We start from the raw sequence: 22690 nt of genomic DNA, 5'->3' as shown, positions 1-22690 counted from the left end.
CAGGTGAGTGTCTGTTTTTTAAAAGTCAGCCACTACAGTTTTTGTAGCTGTTAACTTTTTTTTTTTAGATTTTGACTGGCGCTCTGCTTTAGTATGTTGATTTCCTATGATTGTCAGCTCCACATAGTGGCCATAATGCAGCATTTTCCTGATTTAAAATCCTGGTATTTCGGGGAAAATGCATTATGGCCACTATGGCTGGGTGAATGCTTGTGACATTCGTTCAAAAATGTGTTTTTTTATTAATAAATAGACCCCTTATATTATACCATATCAAAGAAGAAAACAATCTACATCTGATTATAGGAATACTTAATTTAAAAACAGACAGAGAGCAAATACGATCACACAACTGCTCAATAAATGTCCATAATATCAAGGAAAGCTTTAAAAACAAATATTCACTGAATCTTAACAATCATGATGTCATTTTTCAAAAGTAAAGCATATTTATGGATTATACTTACCCAAGTGAACACTGCATTTTGAACAGTGGTTAGATCACTTATGTTTTGTGATATTAGGGTAATTCCAATCCTGTAAAATGTGCCACCTGCACAAATGACAATGACAGTATCACCACCAAAGCACAATGAAATTTACTTTAAATAATAATAACGACCATGAACACATATTTGATACAACAAATGGTTACTCTAATAGTATTCTATATTCTAGGTATTCTCTATCTATGTTAAAGAAAGCACATTTAACTAAATGAAAGTATATATGGGTATACAGAAAAAAATCACATCACGGCCCCACCACCTTGCTGTCTAAGCAAACTTTCTTACTTTATTAGTACAAGCATAATCTGTTTTTATATGTGAAATACCACTTTTACTAGCCTAAAATGTAGTTACATATTTACTATGAAATTTAGGAGACCCCCGCTTGATGTTTACTATGTGTTCCCATTCACACAGCATACCTAAAAATAATTTTAAAAATATTCCTTACCTTTCTAGATATTTATTTGGAGCACACATAGGGCTCTTTAGGCATCTTTATTGTTCAGAATAACTTTTAGGGGTTAAAAAGTGCATTGACATCCAAGCCTTGAGATCTTTAACCCCTTTGTTAGGACAGACAGTGGGCACATCTAGTTTACAACTGATAATGAAAAGCTGCCAGCACAGTACAAACATGGCTAATTTTTGTAAACATAGCTCCTCAGCCAACTCCTTAATATGACATAGAATTTGGAGTTTTAAAAGGAGAACAAGTAAAATGGTAAACAGCATTTTTTTTTAAGTTCTGATATGAGAATGGGAACAAAATATATAAAATAGGTGTTACCCCATATTGACTGCATACGAAATGTATACACATTAAAGCTTTGTTTTTTTGTTTAATTAAAATAACAAACATACTATACTTACCTGCTCTGCTGATGGTATTGCACAGAGCAGCTCCTATCCTCTTCTTCTGGGGTCCCCCCCGCTGGTGCTCCTGGCCCCTCCTCTTCAGTAGGTGCTACCATGGAAAGCCGATTTCCATGGGGGCACCCGTGCTGGCTTGTTCCTGAGCCTCCCTGTCTGCGTCCATTGACACATAGTGGGTGCCGCTTCCTGCTCCCTTGGCACAACATTTGACTGACAGCAGCAGGAGCCAATGGCTCCCACTACTATCAATCTGCCCAGGAAGGAGGGAGACAGTGGTGAGAGCCGCTGTTCTCATGCACTTCACTGGATCTGATCGGGCTCAAGTAAAAATAAGGGGGGGGGGGGGGTTGGAGAGCTGAAGCACAGACGTTTTTTCACCTTAATGCATAGCATCAACTGAATAAACTGTGGGTGTAGGATTATAACTTTTTTTTTTTTATAGTTGAACTGGATGGACATTTGTCTTTTTTTCAGCCAGACTATTTAACTATGTAAGAATGCATTAAGGTGAAAAACCTTAAGGCTTTATAACCACTTTAATTTAAGGTGTCATTGTGATAGAAAGGGCAATGTTTAACAGATGCCACAACTGGTGAATCTGAAAGTGATTGTAAAGGGTTATTTTTTAAAATTAAAATAATAAACATGTCATACTTACCTGCTCTGTGCAGTGGTTTTGCACAGAACAGCCCGATCCCTTTTGGGGACCCCAGCCACTAGCTTCGGGGGCACTCATGTGTAATCACTTCTGATCCCTGTTCTGTGTGTCAATAAGACACACAGGGCGGAGCGTGGCCAACCAGGATCTGATTGACAGCAGCAGGAGCCAATGACCCTCACTGCTGTGTCTGAGCCAATGAGGAGCAAGAGAGCCGACAGAGCCCTGGCTCTTGTTCACATCACTTGAGCTCAGGTATGTATTTAGGGCAGGCTGAAGGGAAAGCTGCATGCAGAAGGTTTTTAGCTTACTGCATAGATTGCAGTAAGGTAAAAAAAAACCTTCTGCTTTTTACATCCGCTTCAAAGTGTTATACAAGATGAGATGAAAGGAAATTCACTTTTAACCTGAGTACATGGGGCCAGGAAGGAAAAAACACAGAACTAATCTGGAGATTAAACAGGGCTGACTCCCTTTTCTCCGAGCAGCTGAATGGAGCCGCAGGAGAGTGGTTGGAAGATAAGTAAATACATGATGTAAGGCTGGCATTAAAGGGAACCTATTGTTTTGCCTTCCATTGGCAAAACATTTGTTGATTTTAACCAACTATTATCTGAGAGTGTTTTTAAATTTTTACCTACACAGTTCCATTACCAAGCATAGCCAGCCTTTGCCTGATAGGTATGCAAAAGGTCCCTTGTCTAGCTAATGTCTGTCTCAAAGGCAATTCTTCTAGTGATACAGAATACTAGTTGCTTTCATCCAAATGTATTTGTCAAATGTTACTTCTACTTGCATTGATTACTGTGTAGCCAGACAGTTCTGGACACCTTGTACTTGTCTATAATTACTCCCTTCTTGGATCTAGATATCTCTTCCAATAACCCTAAATGGACAGACTGTACATTTGTTTAATGCATATATTATATTTGAAGGACAGGCCAAATAAATAAATGTTTTGAATCCTAGTCTTTTTCTAATGATGTACATATGCGTATTATCAGAGTCATCATGGAAAGAGCTTTTTTGGAAACCTATGTTACTAGAACACTTACAACATTCCTATGTTTTATTAAATGTTTAACCTAAAAAAAAAGATTTTTTATTTTAAAATCAACGTGTTAGTCGACTACTTACCAGTAGATGCCAGCAGATTACATTAATTAAATCATGTAATAATGAGTATTAGTACACCAGTACATACATTCATATTGATGTAGTGCTCTGAGGAGACTGCAAAGAATGTCTGAGCTTGGTCACAAGTATATTTTTAATATCAACTCCCATTCAAACTTCTATTTTATTTCTGGAATCAAGGTGCAATTTTGCCATGTTTTTTTTTTCTCAGTGATCTTTTTGGAGAACAATACTTGCTGGATATTAAAATGCCCGTAAAAGGCATGTACTGCGTGTTTTACATGTAACATCATCCATTTTATTAGAAAATGCTCTTGCTATAAACCACACTAAACAGAAACAGAACTTTACCTTCGAAAATGATTGTACCTAACTCTATGTATAATATAAAACCAAGAAACTCTTCTGTGCTCAGATATGGTGGACTTGGTGGGTAAAAGTCATCATAATCTATAGTTCCCACAGATGGTTCTCCTATTGGCTTGGGTTTTCCACAGGTCACCAGTTGCTTCCCAGGACTCGCAGCCCTTTTTAGACAGGGGAATCCAAAACACTAAATAACAGAAATCAAAAAGGATGCACCAGTCTAGCGCTGAGGAAGAGAGTATACTCCTGAATTGCATCAACATCTGATTTATATAACTAGGTGACATGCTAAACCTATGGTTGACGTTTACTTCTGTTTTACGCTATGAGCCTAACACTGGTCGGTGAATAAACAGTGCCATTGGTAATGCACTAGGCTGGTGCACCCTTCTTACTTTCTATTACTGGATCACTAGGGGGGAGGAGAGGCAAACTACTGCAGGTATGAGATGCAGGTACCCAAGGGGGGGTGAGGGCTTCACTTACCTCCACTCAAACCTTCCTTGTATGTCCAATTCATAGGCCATTGTGGCCACTAATGCTTTGCCACTTCCTGAATAGTCCTTAGCCTTCATGCCTTTTTGCATATTCCTGTTATAACCATTCCTATTAGCTAGTAAGTTTTCCTATCATTGTGATGAGCTAATGACAATTTGTTGCAGTGACAACTGGCAGCAACTCCTGGACACTACACAAGGGAGTAGTTTCTAAGGGTTGCTACCAGTTATCGGCAGTAGCCAGGAGTTTGGACAGTTTAATGGGCTGCAGCAGATATTTGCAGACATCTTTAGATTCTGCCCTACATGACAGATTCAAAATACAAAACCAAAATATGTGCTCTTGCCTTAGAGCAGTGGTCTCCAAACTGCGGGTCGAACACGGCCCTTTGCTTGCCTGTATGCCGCCCTCGGGGCACTGTTCTTCCCAATGATATGAGGTAGTATTCTTCCCTTTGACAACATTAAACTGAAAAATATGTATTGCCTTTTTTTTTGTATTTTAAAGCTTTTCCTACTAAATACACAGGCACAATACCTTCCCAGATTAAGTTTTTTTTTCTTTACAGTAAAGTTCTTACTCTAACTATAATTAAGATGAATTAAGTTCTTAACTCAGTATATTACCTCAAAGGCACAAATGGCATTTAGTCACGCACATTTACATGTATAGTGGAGACATGTACAACTTCAACGGTACCTCTGAATGCTTCAATCCTTTCTTTCACGGTGTTCACAGCTTTGAGCTATGTATACACATCCCTACTGTGCTTACAGAATAAATACATCTAAGGTATTTATATACACACGTCTAAAATCATTCTTTAAAGTAAGCTGCTATAATTTTGTTTGAATTTATCATTTTCAGATATGTATACTAAAAAGCCTTAAATCAAGTTATGAACCAAGCTATATTTATTTAGGTTAATTAATTTCAGTTTGTATCCAAAATGTCTCCAGGAAATAGGTAATATAAAGAAATGGTTGGGTTAGAAAACAATATTCTTGTGTATTTACAGTGGAAAGTACAGATCACTTATACAATAAATCGCTATTGCTTTTTCTCAGCGTATCATTGGTGCCTATTCCTTGTTTAATGTATGCAACTGGAGTTTCTGCCTAACAAAAGATATTTTTAGCAGTACACATTAGCAGATGGTGCATGTATTATCTAGTTCTTTGGCCTCTGCTTGCCTTTTTTGGGTACAGTTTCGATAGTAGAGGTCTTCCTTAACTAAGGGAGCAGATTGATCATTTGGAACATACAGGTGAAACTCGAAAAATTAGAATATTGTGCAAAAGTTCATTTATTTCAGTAATGCGATTTAAAAGGTGAAACTAATATACGAGATAGACTCATTACATACAAAGCAAGATAGTTCAAGCCGTGATTTGTCATAATTGTGATGATTATTGCTTACAGCTCATGAAAACCCCTAATCCACAATCTCAGAAAATAAGAATATTACATGCAATCAATAAAACAAGGATTGTACATAGAACAATATCGGACCTCTGAAACGTATAAGCATGCATATGTACTCAGTACTTGGTTTGGGCCCCTTTTGCAGCAATTACTGCCTCTATGCGGCGTGGCATGGATGCTATCAGCCTGTGGCACTGCTGAGGTGTTATGGAAGACCAGGATGCTTCAATAGCAGCCTTCAGCTCTTCTGCATTGTTCGGTCTCATGTCTCTCATCTTTCTCTTGGCAATGCCCCATAGATTCTCTATGGGGTTCAGGTCAGGTGAGTTTGCTGGCCAATCAAGCACAGTAATCTCACGGTCATTGAACCAGATTTGGTGCTTTTGGCAATGTGGGCAGGTGCCAAGTCCTGCTGGAAAATGAAGTCAGCATCCTCATAAAGCTCGTCTGCGGAAGGAAGCATGAAGTGCTCCAAAATCTCCTGGTAGACGGCTGGACTTAATGAAGCACAGTGGACCAACACCAGCAGATGACATGGCTCCCCAAATCAACACAGACTGTGGAAACTTCACACTGGACTTCATCTTGCAGTGTGTGCCTCTCCATTCTCCCTCCATACACTGGGTCCTTGGTTTCCAAATGAGATGCAAAAGTTGCTCTCATCAGAAAAGAGGACTTTGGACCACCGAGCAACAGACCAGGTCTGTTTTTCTTTAGCCCAGGTAAGATGCTTCTGACCTTATTTGTTGTTCAGGAGTGGCTTGACTAGAGGAATACGATATTTGAAGCCCATGTCCAGTATCTGTCTGTGTGTGGTGGCTCTTGATGCACTGACTCCAGCCTCAGTCCACTCCTTGTGAAAGTCCCCAACACTTTTGAATGGCCTTTTCTTGACAATCCTCTACAGGCTGCGGTCATCCCTGCTGCTTGTGCACCTTTTCCTTCCACACTTTTCCCTTCCACATAACTTTCTATTAATGTGCTTTGATACAACACTTTGGGAACATCCAACTTCTTTTGCAATTACCTTTTGAGGCTTTCCTTCCTTATGGAGGGTGTCAATGATGGTTTTCTGCACAACTGTCAGGTCAGCAGTCTTTCCCATGATTGTGATTCCTACTGAACCAGACTGAGAGACCATTTAAAGGCTCGGGAACCTTTTGCAGGTGTTATGGCTTATTTAGCTGATTAGAATGGGACGCTTTGAGCCGAGAATATTGCACCTTTTCACAATATTCTAATTTTCTGAGATTGTGGATTTGGGGTTTTCATGAGCTGTAAGCCATAATCATCACAATTATGACAAATTACGGCTTGAACTATCTTGCTTTGCATGTATTGAGTCTCATATATTAGTTTCACCTTTTAAGTTGCATTACTGAAATAAATGAACTTTTGCACGATATTCTAATTTTTCGAGTTTCACCAGTATCTTCACAAAAGATCACTTTTGTATCCCCAAAATAAATAACATGCTGCCTGCTTAGTACATAAATGTGAACGCTCATGTATGATCTTTACAGCGTAGCCTCTTTTGACTGTAATTTTATCTCTATTGCTAGCCCAAACATAGCCAAGGAATTTACAATCTGTATATTCAACTGCTAAGTTTAGATAGAAATCTTAATGTGAGTTCAAATAAGATCCCAAGTATTCAAAAAATTTGGAAAGTTTCTACAAAGTACCATATGGAAAAGTTTGTAAAGTATTCATTTTACCTAAAGTGACTAAACATAGCCACACACCATATATATTTTTTTAATTCATATTTACTTATATTTTAATGGTAAGACATTATAAACTATATATAATTCATACTTAAAGTGGTAGTATTATCGTAAAAAAAAATAAAAAAAAGTTTCCTGCTGCAAGTTAATATCATAATGTGCTAGTATGCATTGCAATATATATATATTACAAAGTATACAAAGTGACTTTACTATCACTTTACCACTTCAAGACCGGACACTTTCACCCCTTTCCTGTCCAGGCCAATTTTCAGCTTTCAGTGCTATCACACTTTGAATGACAATTGCGCGATCATGCAACACTGTATCCATATGAATTGTTTTGGTGGCATTTATTCACCACTTGGATTTTTATTTCTTTGCTATATAAATGAAAAATTCCAGAAATCTTGAAAAAAAGGTGTATTTCTTATAAAATTTTGCAAATAAATAATCTTTCTTCATAAAGCTTGGCCAAAATGTATTCAGCTATCTTTTTAGTAAAAAAAAATAACCCAAATTAGTTTATAACCAAAAATTATAATTTTTCAAAACATTTTTTAAATTTTTTATATTTTTTTAATATTATTAATGTTTTTTTTTTTTACATACTGTCACCCTAGCAGTACAGTGTCACCATAGTGACAGTGTACTACTTGTGGGGGGTGATGAAGATTTTGTTTTCTTTTTTTTACACTGATTGCTTTTACACCCATAAAGGCTGTAGAAGCAATAATTTCTCCTTCTCTCTGGCTGCATTCCTGCAGCCACTGAGAAATAATGTGAGAGCTGTGTTTGGTCACAGTTTGTCACATGGTACAAGGCTGTTGTGAATAGCCTTGTACCATGTGACCTTTGTGATCATTCATAGATTTCACAAGTAGTAAGCAATGATGTCGGGAAGTGACATCTTGTTTACTACTATTCATGTGATCACTGATTGGCCAATCAGTGATCACATGAATCAGGACCTCAGACAGAGGTCGTTTACAGCGGTCGGTGTTCCACTGTATCCGGAGGACACAGCAGGCAGCGGATCGTGGTGCCACGCACTCTCAGGAAGCGCGCACAGGCAGTGAATGCAGGTGCCTTTATAAACAGCAACCCACTTCTGCACTGCTCCCGTCTGGCCGTTTATGTACATGGGCTGGACAAGAAGTGGTTAGGGAAGAATGGGCACACAGTCATGTTTTTTTTCATATCCAATTTACCAGATTACCAGCATTTACCAACTACAGTGCATTGTGAGGACCTATCCAAACAAACCATTCAAAATGTATTCACATAAATACCCTCACACTACAAAGTTGCTAGTCATTTTTTTTAAATTTAACAAATCAAAGCTAAAAAAAATCTGTCTAACTGTGGCCTGCAATAGTATATGGTCCAACGAATGTGTAAGGCCAATTTGCTTTTCAGTTATATCAAAAATGACATAATTATTCAACACGCTTAATCCTAAAGTTGGATCCTGGCCTTTGATAACATTGTTTCAGAAAATATACTCTGGGTGATATGTAAAAACTGGAATAATAACATGGAACAAATAAAGCAGTAATAAATGAAGCATGGCCAGCTGCTAGAAGCTAAAATAGTGAATGGTTTCTCCATACAAAAAAAAGAACTATATTTCCCTGTTTATGTACATCTATTAGATTGCACCTTTTTCAAAACGGAAGATATGGGCATTGTATGCATTATGTAGGTAGATTGGATTATTAGAGCAAAATAAAAATATTTTTCAGTCTTTGCAGTCCCCTTAGAGAACATAAATCATTAAAGGGTTAGAAGTATAGTAATTATGTGGGGGATTTATCAGAACCTGTAAACATATATAAATACATTGCTGAGTTCTACTTAAAAAAAACAATGTCATGGGCTGATTTCCCACTGAACTGGTCACTTTGATAAATACCCCTGTAGAAACCTACACAAATGATTAGATTTACACATTAATATTTGCACAACCTAAAAGAAAATTTTTTAAAATCTACTATACTACGAGTAAATTTCCATCTATAATATATTATGTTTGCAAGATCATTAATTCCAAGCATGCCTATGGTTAAAGCAGGTATCTAGTCTATGAAGACACATGTACATACTGCTCTTAAAATCCTGTCCACACAAACAGGCCACATGAGTCATAGAAGTGCAATTGCAATGCTGGGCTGTTGGAAAGAATGTGTCGGCTTCAAATGCTCCATTGCTGATATACTTTTCAGCAGTATTGTTGAAAAAGCCTTGTCCTTCTTGCCCAAGAGAAGCATCTTTTGAGATCTGTGTGGTAATTGTTTCTGGTGTTCTGATAGAGATTCCAAAATCTGACGGCAAAAGCTCCAAAACTGTATTTCCTGAAGGCATTTCAGAAATGTTTGGCTCTGTGCTTCTAGACCCTATCTGTATATCAACAAAGGTTGTTTGTATCCAATAATGCCATATGTTGGCACTTGTGGCCTCCCTTTGTGTGTTCACATCTGCAGATAATAAAGTGTTTTTTGTAGATGGGTCATGTCCTGCATATGCTGAATCAGTGTGCAATGTGAGTAATGAGTGATCTTCCATCAAGGGAGGTGTTGCAGTATAGATGCTGTGTCCTGTTTCTAATAATTTAGTTTTCTCAAGGACATGAGTTTGCTTCACTGTTCCATCAGCAATTGAACCACCGACTGTGACAATATTAATATCTTTTCCTAGGAATGATGCTTCTGTATTTGCTAAATTACTTTGGTTTTCTGTAAATCCTGAGTTGGCATCAGCTTGCTGAAAGTCTTGTTCAAGATCAACCAAGGCCTGTACTGTACATGGCAAGAGTTTATATTTAACAGAAGATGTGTGACTAGAAATTATTGGCTGAGAAGAAGTTATTTGTTTGAAATCACCTAATGTATTAGATGTTTCCATTGGGTTTACTTTACTTATGATCCACAACATAGACACTTCTGACCCTGTAGTGTTTTGAAAACTTCCTATGTCTGAGGAAGGTGCACTTAAAGCGTGACTACCTATTGGCTGCAGAGAAGAATTAAAAGTAAAATTTAAAGAAATAGTCTTTGTTGGAGTAATACCTAACTCCAAGTTTAACAATGAATGCTCCTCGTTTCTATCTGTTGTTTCAGCCAGTGATATTCCAGATACGAGATAAAGTTTGTCTACTTCCAAAAAGTTATCATCGCCTGAAGCCTCATCCTGTTCTTCTTCTTTGATTTTGGAGATTGGCAGTGGACTGACAACGTTTTCAACAGATGAGCTAACAAATGGGAGCTCTACAGTTGGTCTAAAACCAGGGCCCTCCATGAACAACTTCAAGCTTTCACTGAGTGTATTATACTTTAATGTGATTTCCTTCCATTGGCCATCTTGTACATCATAACTTGAGGTCAATAAATCATGATGAACTTTCCACTGTGAATACAGTTTATCATAGCTTGCTGTAAATGGGTCAGACATAGTTACACTTTGTTTTTGAAGTGGCATTAAAACTTCATTGTAAAAATCTTCTTGATCCATGTCCCCTAGAGTTTTTGTAGATAAGATCTCCTGAGTCATACTCGGTTGAAGATATAGAAGAGTCTGCATATTGTTGCCACTTATGTGTTGAATATTTGCTCTATGAACCAGTAAACTTCCAAGTAAATGTTTTGACTGTGTGGGTGATAGTCTAGTTAATGCATCAAGCTCTGTATAAACAGTGGTGCAACTTGAAAAAACATTACAGGAGACAATGTCTGTTGACAATTTGCTTTGTGCATATTGTGCATATATATTTCTTGGCAAAACAGAACCAGGTTGAGCAATCCAAGTGTCCTGTTCATTACTTTCAAACTCTGATGAGGGGTTAATAACTTCCAAACCATATTTTTCTATATTGGATGTTTCATACCTATGCATTCCATTCATAGAAGGGCTTTGTATGTCAGTAACCTCTCCATCTTTTTTATCTGTGCTTTCCATTGTTGAATTTAAAAAGTCCAGGGTACTTGAAGAATTTTCATGTAATAAAAAAGATATATTTTCTGTTTTCTTATTAGAGAGTATATATACACCACTAGATAGATTTCTGTTTTTGGAATCAGAAAGCACATATGTTGATAATTTACTGTGCTCACTGCCAGATTTTACAATCTTTTTTTCATTTGAAGTTGGCGTATTCCTGTCATTAAGGTAAGAAAGCCATGCTAACCACCATGTCTGGTTGGTGTAACTATAGCTATGCTGTGTATTATTGAATGACGTGTTATTGAATTTCATAAGTGGTGTCAAATACCACTCATCTTGGCTCCCAGAACCATTTGCCTCTACCTCAGAAAGTTCATCTTCTCTAGCTGAGTCTGAAGTCTCATTTTTAGAAGCATTAAAAAAAATTGCAGATATACTGTTAGACAATGCTTCTTGAGTTGACATTTCTTCTCTGATAGCTTCCAAGAGCCTGTTTTCTGTGGTTGCTCTTTGATTTGTAGAAGAAGACTGAGTCGTCATGGTCAAGAACCAGAAGTTGACTGCCGTTTTAGATGTGCTACTTTTCTCCGATGATGTAGGTCTTTGTTTTATTGGCCACACAATTGGAGTAGAGATTATTCCTATGCTTCGTACACCTTTTATTCTGGAGTCTTGCATTTGCAGCTGCCAGCTTGCAGAGGAATGAGTGACAGGGTTTCTCTTCATTCTGATGGGAAATGTAGCAGGAACGTTGAGTTCCTGCCGATCTGCATGTGTTATGCCATACAGTAAATGGATTGGAAAAAAAACTGTTACTTGTACATAATATACACATTACCAATGATGCTAAGCCTGATTTCTCTCTCTATAAATATATGGTGTGTGTGGGGGTATATATATATACATACATACAACCAAATATATTTAATGTACGTTCTGCTGCAAAATACTAGACAATATTCCACTTCACTGCATATGAGATTACCAAAGCCAGTGAATAGTTTCAGTAAAAATATTTTATGAAAAAAAGAACACTTTCAGGGAGAGGTATAATTTTCCATTACTTTGCACAGGAAAATAGACTGTCGAATGGCACGCTTTACTAAGATGTATATACTTGTAACTTTCCATATTTAATGGTCTAGTCTCAATATAATAATACAACTAAAACATGCACATAATAGTGATAAATGTACTGATATGAAATGTACTGTAAATGGAAACAATTGTTTATGTTTCAAATAATCTTTGATGTAGCGCAAGGCATAGCAAACTCACAAAAAGAAGCATGCCTCAGTAAATGATGAAAGTAAGAAGCAATAACAACAACTCTAAAGAGTTAGAAAATGTTTTGCTGTTTGTGGAATAGCAATCCCAGCAAGCACTGAAATTTCTGAACTGGAAAAAATTCACACCTTTACTTTCCATCACAATTTCCAAACTGTCAGAAACCATTTGCATCACTTTCTCCTCCATGTAAAATACAGGAGAAGCAACCCAATTATTTAATCTCTCTTTTTAAATTGAGGATGGAGTTGAGACCATGGTTGTCATTTTAATGGTTTACATTAATCTGCTGGCAGAGTGGCAGCTGAGGACATACAGTAAAAGCATGGACCCTGCTTCAGTAACACCAAATTAATAAAATTCTGTGTACTTTAATTCAATGTTTGCAACTCAAATCCTAAAGTGCTCTTAAAAGGTCATATTTTTGGACTTAGACATTGGACTTAGACTGTAGCAAACCAGCAACACGTATTAAATCAAAATGTAGAGAGAAGGAAATCCCCGAAAACATGACCTGACCAATGTACTTAAAATGTACTTAAAGTAAATCTATAGCTAGTAAGCATTGAAACCTCTGCCAGGTTATTATTTTCTATTCTTTTTTTTGCTTTCTGTGTACCATTGAGGACATTTTCTTTACTTCCAGTCCCAGGAGTAAAACAAGACGCTAATGTAAATCTCCTAAAGTGAGGGGAATGCCTCTGGCCTTTTGTTTTAGGAACTACTCTACAATTTTGGATTTGGGGACATAGGCATGAGGGTCTAAACCTTCTCCACCCTATCCAAAACTGAAATAAAAAGTTTTCTCTAAAGTTACACTTTAGCTGCTAAAGATGAGAAACACTGCATGAAATCACCAAATTACTAAGTACACCTTTTTGATTTTTGGATGAAACTACACTTCAAACCTGATGACATTTTCTTAAAAATAGCCTTACAAGTCTATTACAAATCTAGATTAAAGAGCAAGGACATTTATCATTTTAAAATGTAAGTTTGTTGCATTTAATCATCTTCAGGAGGTATAGAAATACATTTGTTAATGTTCACCGATACATGCAACAGTGTAACAATATATATTGTACTTTGGGTTTCTTACCAGTTTCTGGAATATTGGTGTTGTTAGTAGTCATGTTAGTAGTTATCATAGTGGATGCTGATGTAGCTGGGAAAATACAATAACAGGTGAGCTTGAGTAGTTACTGGGGATCCACTGTATAGTTACAGTTCTAGTTGTGATTAAACAATAAAAGCAAATATGGAAAACAAGGTTATTGGGTAGTCAAGCACAAAGTTAACTTAGCTATCAGTATACTACATAGATTAAACTACTGTATTACTGAGGGAGCACTGCTATTTTAGAATATCTCAAAACATGCCAGGCAAGCTGTGCAGTACTAGCTTCTTAACGTGAAATAAAAAATTAATAATAATAATAATAGAGCTATACAATTCCACAATAGAAAAATGATAACATAACAAGAACAAAGTGCCAAAATCCAGTACCTCCCTTTAAAGTGAGTGACTGGGCTATACCATTTAGCTAAAATAATAGAGCTCCCACTGTAGAGATAGAGGACTGTCTTTTAAAGCTGAAGTCCAGTCAGCCAAAAAAAATTAGTAGTACGTGTAGGGTTAAATTCTCATAAAGAAGGTAAGCATTGAAACCTCTTTATGACTAGTTGTACAAGGGGAAAAAAGCCTGCTGGAGCGAGGAATAAGATGAGTATTCTTCTACTTAACATTAGGTTCAGACCTATGGATTTGTATTTAAGTGTGCACTTTGCATGTGGGGCAGCCTATTAATTTCAATGGACTGCCTTACCCAGGAGAAATGCAGGAAAAAGTCCACAACCCTTTTTTTATAATTGCACCTCACCAAGCCGCATGGTGCTGTGGCACCATGTGGTTTGGTCACTACATGGGTGTGCTATTATGAATTTATAGCAACCACAGTCATTTGCTAAAGAGCAGTGTGTTTCTGAGCATTTTGGGAATCTGCACAATTCTGCGTGCGTTCCTGACACGCATAGGTCTCAACCAAGTCTTAAACCTCCTCTAGACTAAACAAACAATTAAACATTACTACATTATTATCAAGGATTGGAGGATGAGGAAGGAGGCATGCTACCAATTTGTTATGGCTGACTGTAGTGTGTGTGTGTGTGTGTGTGTGTGTGTGGAGGGGTCGTACTACATTTTTATGGCTGACTGTAGTGTAGCTTTAAAGGTAAATGTTTCAGTATTATTATTTGTGAATTCAACTGAAGCCAATAGTTGCAAACCACATTCCAACTTTAGGCAAAAAAAATAAAAAAAAAGGAGCAGAAAGATGTGTATTGGGTCTTTCTGAGAAAAATCGCAAATAAAACCCTCTTTCATTAAACTGCATGCTCAGCAAATAGCTGAACCTGAACATTTGTGTTATAAAGGACTTTTAAAGCACATCTGTTAAGAAAATACATTTGACAGTTAGCAAAGTATAACACTCACTAGGAGGAGGTTGCAATGAACACACATCATGCAACAAAATAATCATGTAATCGCCAATGACCATAGATTATTTTGTATCGACAAATTTAAAATGGGTTAGGGAAGGAACGCAAAAACATTGAGATCCTCCTCTGCAAAAACAAATACACAAGAGTTTTCAAAGAACAGGTTATAGCCTTAGCAAACATGACAAATGACTGCTCACTCAATAACTCTCATGGGACTCAAGAAAAGCCAGTACATTCGAGGAACACATGCTATTACATACGGTAATAATTTGTAGTAGCATAATTTATGGCTAGCATTGCTACTAGATCTACAAGATTACACACAGTTCTGCATTTTGGGCTTCATATGCTGTGATTACAGGTACTTAAAGCTAAAATGTGTCATATGATTTTAAATCCAATGCTTCTGTAAATGTTATACCAGGTGGTCTTCAACAGGGACAGAAAAAAGTAGCAGTTGCCCCCCCCCCCATCCATTTGTTTGATTTACATTGTAGCAACATGACCCATTCAAATACCAAAGTCACAGGCAGGTGTACAGATTCACCAATTCCTCGATTTTCCTGGTTTACTGAAGAAACATGAAGGTTGTAGCATAGCCTGCCGGATCTCTACATAGCTCTAGCCTAGTGTTTAGGTTGTAAATAATCCAGCTCTGATCATTCACCCATTACCGCCTCAAAACTATTAAAGAGCAATTTCAGGGCACAAATGAAAGCAGTCAGGAAGCCAATAATGCTCTCCAGAACACCGCAGCTGTGCCTACAGTAAATCAGAAAGTGTGCTTCATTTACCTAAATCTAAGTTCTCTGTAATCCTACACATCTTCAGCACACTCAGACTAGTTTATAGGGCCCAATTTACTAAAGAGTACACACAAGTGCAAGCACACTGTTGTGTTGGCAAACTACACCAAATAGTCATATTGTACTCTCATAGTATTTACTACACGCAATGCTTATAGAGATACATACAACTAAGCCAATATACATATGGTTCATTTCCTAACAAATTTGGTTTCCTAAGCAGTGCATGCTCTAGGGCGGCGGTGGTAAACTTTCTTGATATAGGAGGCCTCAAGTACGGCCATTGACTTCATCAAAATAGGTACTGGTGTGGAGTTGGATAGTGCCATCGTACCCAAAATATAGACAAGCAAAACACTTCTTAGAATGGGATTTTTGAGGCACAAGCTGTGCATGCATTGTAAAACAATAAGAAAAACTTTATTGGCGCTCCTTTTTTGTGCACTTTGTGAATTATGATTGATGTAAAAACATATAACTAGAAGAGAAGAGGAGTTCGTATGGTGCATCTGCCTTGGAGGTCAGTGGAGGGAGACAGTGGGAATAGGCACTAGAGCAGCACTTCCCAGAGTAGAAGCAGACTCTGGTCAGGACAGAAGAGAACAAGAAGATGCTTCTATGTGCAGTACATCCACATGTTTATTGGTGAAAATGGTTAAAACCACTTACAGAAGATGATAAGGCTCAGGCATTTGAAAATGTCAATGCAGGGCTCCTGTCACTGTCTTCTGGAGCTCACTGTGTCAGCCAGCAGCAGCAGCAGGGGGAGCTCAGGTGCAATTCCAAGATGGCCACCGCTTTTCCTGGGCCGCCATGGAATGCACGCCGTCCATGTGGAACATACATCTTGGAAGTGACGTCAATGGTGGGAGGTGACGCATTTCAGAGCATGCACAATGGCTACTTCATCAGGACCATGACCCACTGTGAACTGAGCCGAAAAAATAGGAGGGGAAGGCAGGGACAGGGCAAAACAAATGGGAGAGGGACACACCGATTACTATAGTAGATGGTTGAGCCGGACATAGATTGAGAATCAGGCAGATGGTGACAAGATCCCTGTCTAATACATAACAATGCCGGAGGCTATATTAGCAAGGATAATAATAAAATGTAAACCTGGGCAGTGATAAAATAGACTATTAAAAATAAACTTATAAAAAACGTATTTAAGCTCCACCAGTGAGCTCCAGAAGACAGAGACAGGAGCCCTGCATTGACGTTTTCAAATGCCTGAGCCTTATCATCTTCGGTAAGTGTTTTTAACCAATAAACATGTGAATATACTGCACTCAGAAGCACCTTGTTCTCTTCTGTAAAAACATATAACCGCTGATTATATGTTGTGTGATTTAAATTTTATTTTGTACAATAAAGTTTTTTGGATTGTTGTACAATGCAAGCACAGCTTGCATCTTAAATGTTCCATTCTAAGAGGGGTTTTGCTTGTTGACATCATCAAAGGGCCGCGCATAAAACTCAGTGAATATTCAGTGTCAAAGATATCAGGTACACAACAGGATATGAAATGAACAAGATAACTTGACACTTTAGCACTCAGAAATGGTAGAGGCACCCATCATATTGCTACAGAGTTTTGTCAGAGACAAGCAACCCAAACTGGAAAGGTAGGCGGTGCAGCTTTCCTCGAATCGGGACTATACAATGCTATAGAAACACAGAGAGGGTGAAAATGTCTAGTGCATTATCTTTACCACTATATTAAATGTAAAGGAAGGCATAAATTATACTCACAAGCCAAGTGGGCTAATAGCATGTAAATCACACAAGGCACAAAATAAAAATGTCTGCTATCCAACTTCAACTGGTGAATGGATGACTTTGCCAGCTGATGCGTTTCGGGGAACTGGCCCCTTCTTCAGAGCTATGGCTGGTGGCACCTCACCTCTACCTTTCTAAATAGTAATGTAATAAGCCACACCCCTCTTCAGTGAAGCTGGAATTGGGGTGTCAGAGAAGGAGGGAGGGAGGAGTAGAGTGGCACTAGTGGTTATGCAGGTCTTTAGGTATAGATCACATACGCTCAGTGGCCTGTTATCAGTGCTCTAGATTCTCGAACAACTTAAAAACACTAATACATCACTAACCAACAGTATGTCCAAATATAAATAAATTTAAATTAAGGAAAAAACCCCACTTCCGGTTCCAAACTTCCAGTTCTGGCATTTGCCTTCCATGGGCTGGCCAACCAGCGTGCGCTCCAATACCCGGAAGCACGCTGCTTATTGAGCAAGGAGAAGCACATGTTTGTCTATGGGAATATTGGTACTTCAGGAGTATAATAGTTGCTTTTTTGAATGAATGTTTGTACAGTTTGATTCCCTAGAGAAGCCTCTAGGTATAATTTATGGCGGAAGATGTGAGCATGTGAACAAGGTATACTACAGTATACCATTAAAGTACATGTTGCATGACAGTGCTTCTGCATCTTCTTTCTTTCTTTCTTAATTTATTTATTATATATATTATATATTTTTTATCTTTTATTAATTGAAATTATTTTATTATTGGACATATTGCAGATGTGACACAAGAGATGGTCGGAGACTGCAGACATGATACAGGAGGTGGTCAGAGACTGCGAACATGATACAGGAGATGGTCAGAGACTGAGGACATGCTGAAGAGAATGTGAACATTCTATGGGAGTTGTTGGCGACTGCGTGCATGCTTCAGGTGACAGTCATGGACTGTAGTTTTGTTACATAAGACTGCAGGAAATCACTTGCTATAACAGTGCAATAGGGAAACTCAGACTAATGTCTTCAGGAGGCCTGAGGGCCGCACAAAAAAAGTGCCACAGGTTGGGAACTAGGGCTTTAGAATCTAAATGCATGTCAGCTAAGTAGTGAAATATCTGTAAAAAATATATATATTTTTTTTACAGACACAAAGTAATACAACTGAGGGCAGAAAATAATATTGAAAGTAAAAAGAAAAGGCCATATTGCATGCTTTGCAAGGTACCACATTGAACACACATATATGCATGCTTTGCACAGAGTAATCATGCACACATAACTTTGAAATATGGTTTCATGCATGTGAGAAGCAGCAAGGACAGTGTTCCAGCATCACAAGCAAGTGTATCCTAAGATCATGAGTGAAAAGCCTGGGCAAAGTCACCCACTGGGGGATCTGGGAAAGCTAAGGATCCCCAAATGAATGAGTATAGAGCACTTCCTCTAGCCAAATCCCATCAATATTCCCTCTCTCCACCCCCTTGTCATATTTCACATCAATGTTTCTCATAGCATTCTATAAAATGCTATTAACATTCTTATATTAAATATTTAGCAATAACTAACAGACACTGAAATGATTAGAACTAATATTGAAGTATAATTTAATTAATAATGGCTCTAAATTTATAAATGAAATTAAATCAGTAAAGTTAAACACTACTTGCTTTATTTGGATTTGCAGAGGAGATATAAATACTAAAATAATCTTGTTATATAATATATTATCATTCTTCAAGTTCTTCAAAGTCAGGCGTGAACTTTTTAGGGAGACAGAGGAGATGCTTATCAATTGAAATGGCAGGTGTTAGCTTTCATTCTATAATTTGAACTATAGTACACTTTCTCAAACTTACTGTAGGTACCAGTAAACTATAAAGATACACAATACAGTGCCTTGAAAAAGTAGTCATACCTCTTGAAATATTCCACATTTTGTCATGTTACAACCAAAACCATAAATGTATTTTATTGGGATTTTGTGTGATACACCAACACAAAGTGGCACATAATTGTGAAGTGGAATGAAAATGATAAATGGTTTTCAACATGTTTTACAAAAAAATATGTGAAAAGTATGGTGTGCATTTGTATTCAGCCCCCCCCAAGTCAATACTTTGTAGAACCACCTTTTGCTGCAACTACAGCTGCAAGTATTTTTGGGGATGTTGCTACCAGCTTTGCACATCTTGAGAGTGACATTTTTGCCCATTCTTCTTTGCAAAATAGCTCAAGCTCTGTCAGATTGGATGGAGAGCGTCTGTGAAGCAATTTTTAAGTCTTGCCACAAATTCTCAATTGGATTTAGGTCTGGACTTTAAATGGGCCATTCTAACACATGAATATGCTTTGATCTAAACTATTTCATTGTAACTCTGGCTGTTTTTGCAGACTCTAACAGGTTTTCTTCTAAGATTACCCTGTATTTGGCTCCATCCATCTTCCCATCAACTCTGACCAGCTTCCCTCTCCCTGCTGAAGAAAAGCATCCCCACAACATAATGATACCACCACTATGTTTCACAATGGAGGTGGTGTGTTCAGGGTTATGAGCAGTGTTAGTTTTTTTACCACACATAGAGTTTTGTTTTTAGGCCAAAAAATTAAATGTTGGTCTCATCTGACTAGAGCACCTTCTTCGTTGTTTGCTGTGTCCCCCACATGACTTCTCATAAACTGCAAATGGGACTTCTTATGGCTTTCTTTCAGCAATGGCTTTCTTCTTGCCACTCTTCCATAAAGGCCAGATTTGTGAAGTGCACGACTAATAATTGTCCTGTGAACAGATTCTCCCACCTGAGCTGTGGATCTCTGCAGCTCCTCCAGAGTTACCATGGGCCTCTTGGCTGCTTCTCTGATTAATGCTCTCCTTTCCCAGTCTGTCAGTTTAGGTGGACGGCCATGTCTTGGTAGTTTTGCAGTTGTGCCATACTCTTTTCAATTTTGGATAATGGATTGAACAGTACTCTGTGAGATGTTGAAAGCTTGAGATATTTTTTTATAACTTAACCCTGCTTTAAACGTCTCCACAACTTTATCCCTGACCTGTCTGGTGTGTTCTTTGGCCTTCATGATGCTGTTTGTTCACTAATGTTCTCTAACAAACCACTAAGGGCTTCACAGAACAGCTGTATTTATACTGAAATGAAATTACACACAGGTTGACTCTATTTACTAATTAGGTAACTTCTGAAGGCAATTGTTTCCACTAGATTTTAGTTAGGGGTATCAGAGTAAAGGGGGCTGAATACAAATGCACGCCACACGTTTCACATATTTATTTGCAAAACATTTTGAAAACCATTTATCATTTTCCTTCCACTTCACAATTATGTGCCACTTTGTGTTAGTCTATCACATAAAATCCCAATAGAATACATTTACAATTTTGGTTGTAACATGACAAAATGTGGAAAATATCAAGGGCTATCAAAACTTTTTCAAGGCATTGTATACTATAATATACTATAGAATATTTATAATATGAATAACATATATTGTATTATATCATTTCAGTAGCTGAAAGTTTACATAAGAAGATGAGAAGTAGTATGCTAACATCCGATAATGGTTACAATCATCTAGGCTACATCAAATACTTTATAACCAACAATATACAATATGGATTCTTACCAGGAACAGGACTATACGTGGCTATGTTAGTAGTGATGAAAGCAGATGATAAAGCAGGTGTTACAGTGGCTGGTAAAATACAAAATACAAACAGTTGAAAGCATGAATAGCACAGCAGGTGAATGGATGGTGATTAATAAACAATGTGTTCAACATTTTTGTTATGCAGATATGTGAAATCACTTTTACTTAAATCTTTTGTCAACTTTTTTAAACTTAAAGCAGCTCAGCATACATTTAAAGCATGATGATGTGACTCCCATGCACATGCGTGAAAGTGAGGGCATTGCGGCCAATCAAGCAGATGAACAGACAAAACCTAGAAGGAAGACTGGGAGACGATGGATGCACCCGTGGCCAGTAGAAGTCCTGACAGTGCTGGAGAGCTTCGTGTGACAGGCAAGTCTGCCATAATGTACTAATAGGCTGTGCCTACTAGCACATTATGGCTGACAGCTCCTGGGAAACATTTTTATTAGAAAAAAAATTAGTAGAGTTCAGGGGCGGACTGACCATTTGGAAATTCAAGCACTGCCCAAGGGCCCGGGGTCAGTAGGGGGCCCCATGAGATGCCCCTGGTACCTTTTTCATAGGCTTTTTTGAGTTTGGGCAAGGACACAGGGGCCCCATGATCCCCTATTGCCCGGGGGCCCCATGAGTTGTCAGTCCGCCCCGGTAGAGTTTATTTCTGCTATAAAGGGGAACTAAATTCTTATATACAAATTCAATGACTTAGTCCATGCTAGTCCTACAATTTTGTTCTAGGCTTACAACAAGGTACCAGCAATGTTTTTTACAATGAAGACTTAAAGAAATTATTTGGCTCCAGTTACTTTAGATTTTTGTTCAAGTTTGGATGAGTAAGGAATGGTTAGAGCCTTTGTTAGGTGTTCATGGCTACCTTAGTCCACTTTTGGAAGGTTTACCCAACTTCCTGCATTTTGCACTTGATGGTATCATCACATGTGGGTGGTAATGATGAGGGGGGTTTTTAGGGCATTTGTAAATGTTGTTTTATTTCACTTCACTGTGTGCCATGTTGAAAAGTTGAAAATAAATGTCATTAGTGTAAGTTCATGTGTTCATGTTTTGATCCTCAAGAGTACAACTTTATCCTTTAGATTACAAGTATTTCATGCTTTGCTGAGCACCCGGGACCATTTTTCTCAGATATATGTGCTGTGACAATGACTTGATATATACTGTGTGTGTATATATATATATATATATATATATATATATATATATAGTATATATTAGTGGGAAAAATGAAGGAGGTCCATACTCACGTCCTCACTTGCTTTCACATTCTGGGTGGGATGCTGGGACTGAGTTTATTTATGAGCAACACCATTCAAACCTAAATCCACACTTCCTGTGATTCCTCTTAGGTGGAGACCATGACACCATAAGCCTGCCTCTCTGCCTCCAGCAATCAGAAACTTTGTATTCATTCCTAGAATACAAAGTTTCCTGTGAATGGCTCAGCAATGCTCATTCTGTCTCTATTTTGTATCTGGGGTGGAACTAGAAGTTCTTGTCCCACTGCTGAAACACAGTACTGT

At 37.8% G+C, this 22690-nt stretch overlaps 1 protein-coding gene across 5 annotated transcripts in view; it reads right to left on the bottom strand.

Moving 5' to 3' along the window:
• The window catches only part of ADGRG6 (adhesion G protein-coupled receptor G6), a 239270-nt gene that overhangs the window by 74299 nt on the left and 142281 nt on the right, over positions 1-22690 (bottom strand). For 3 of the 5 annotated variants that reach the window (XM_089673509.1, XM_089673511.1, XM_089673510.1), the window contains 3 exons: positions 21126-21194; positions 13522-13587; positions 468-553 (listed from right to left, as the gene is read on the bottom strand). In XM_089673509.1, coding sequence (XP_089529635.1) covers positions 468-553; positions 13522-13587; positions 21126-21194 — 221 coding nt within the window. The remainder of the gene's footprint in view (positions 1-467; positions 554-13521; positions 13588-21125; positions 21195-22690) is intronic. The other 2 variants (XM_089673512.1, XM_089673513.1) reach the window with 2 other exon arrangements.

Source organism: Staurois parvus, unplaced genomic scaffold (assembly GCF_062004578.1).
Source record: "Staurois parvus isolate SC_StPar_1 unplaced genomic scaffold, SC_StPar_1.0 ptg000139l, whole genome shotgun sequence".
Lineage (NCBI taxonomy): Eukaryota > Metazoa > Chordata > Amphibia > Anura > Ranidae > Staurois > Staurois parvus.
The sequence above is the reverse complement of the archived record's forward strand: the minus strand, read 5'-3'. Positions and strand labels throughout refer to the sequence as shown.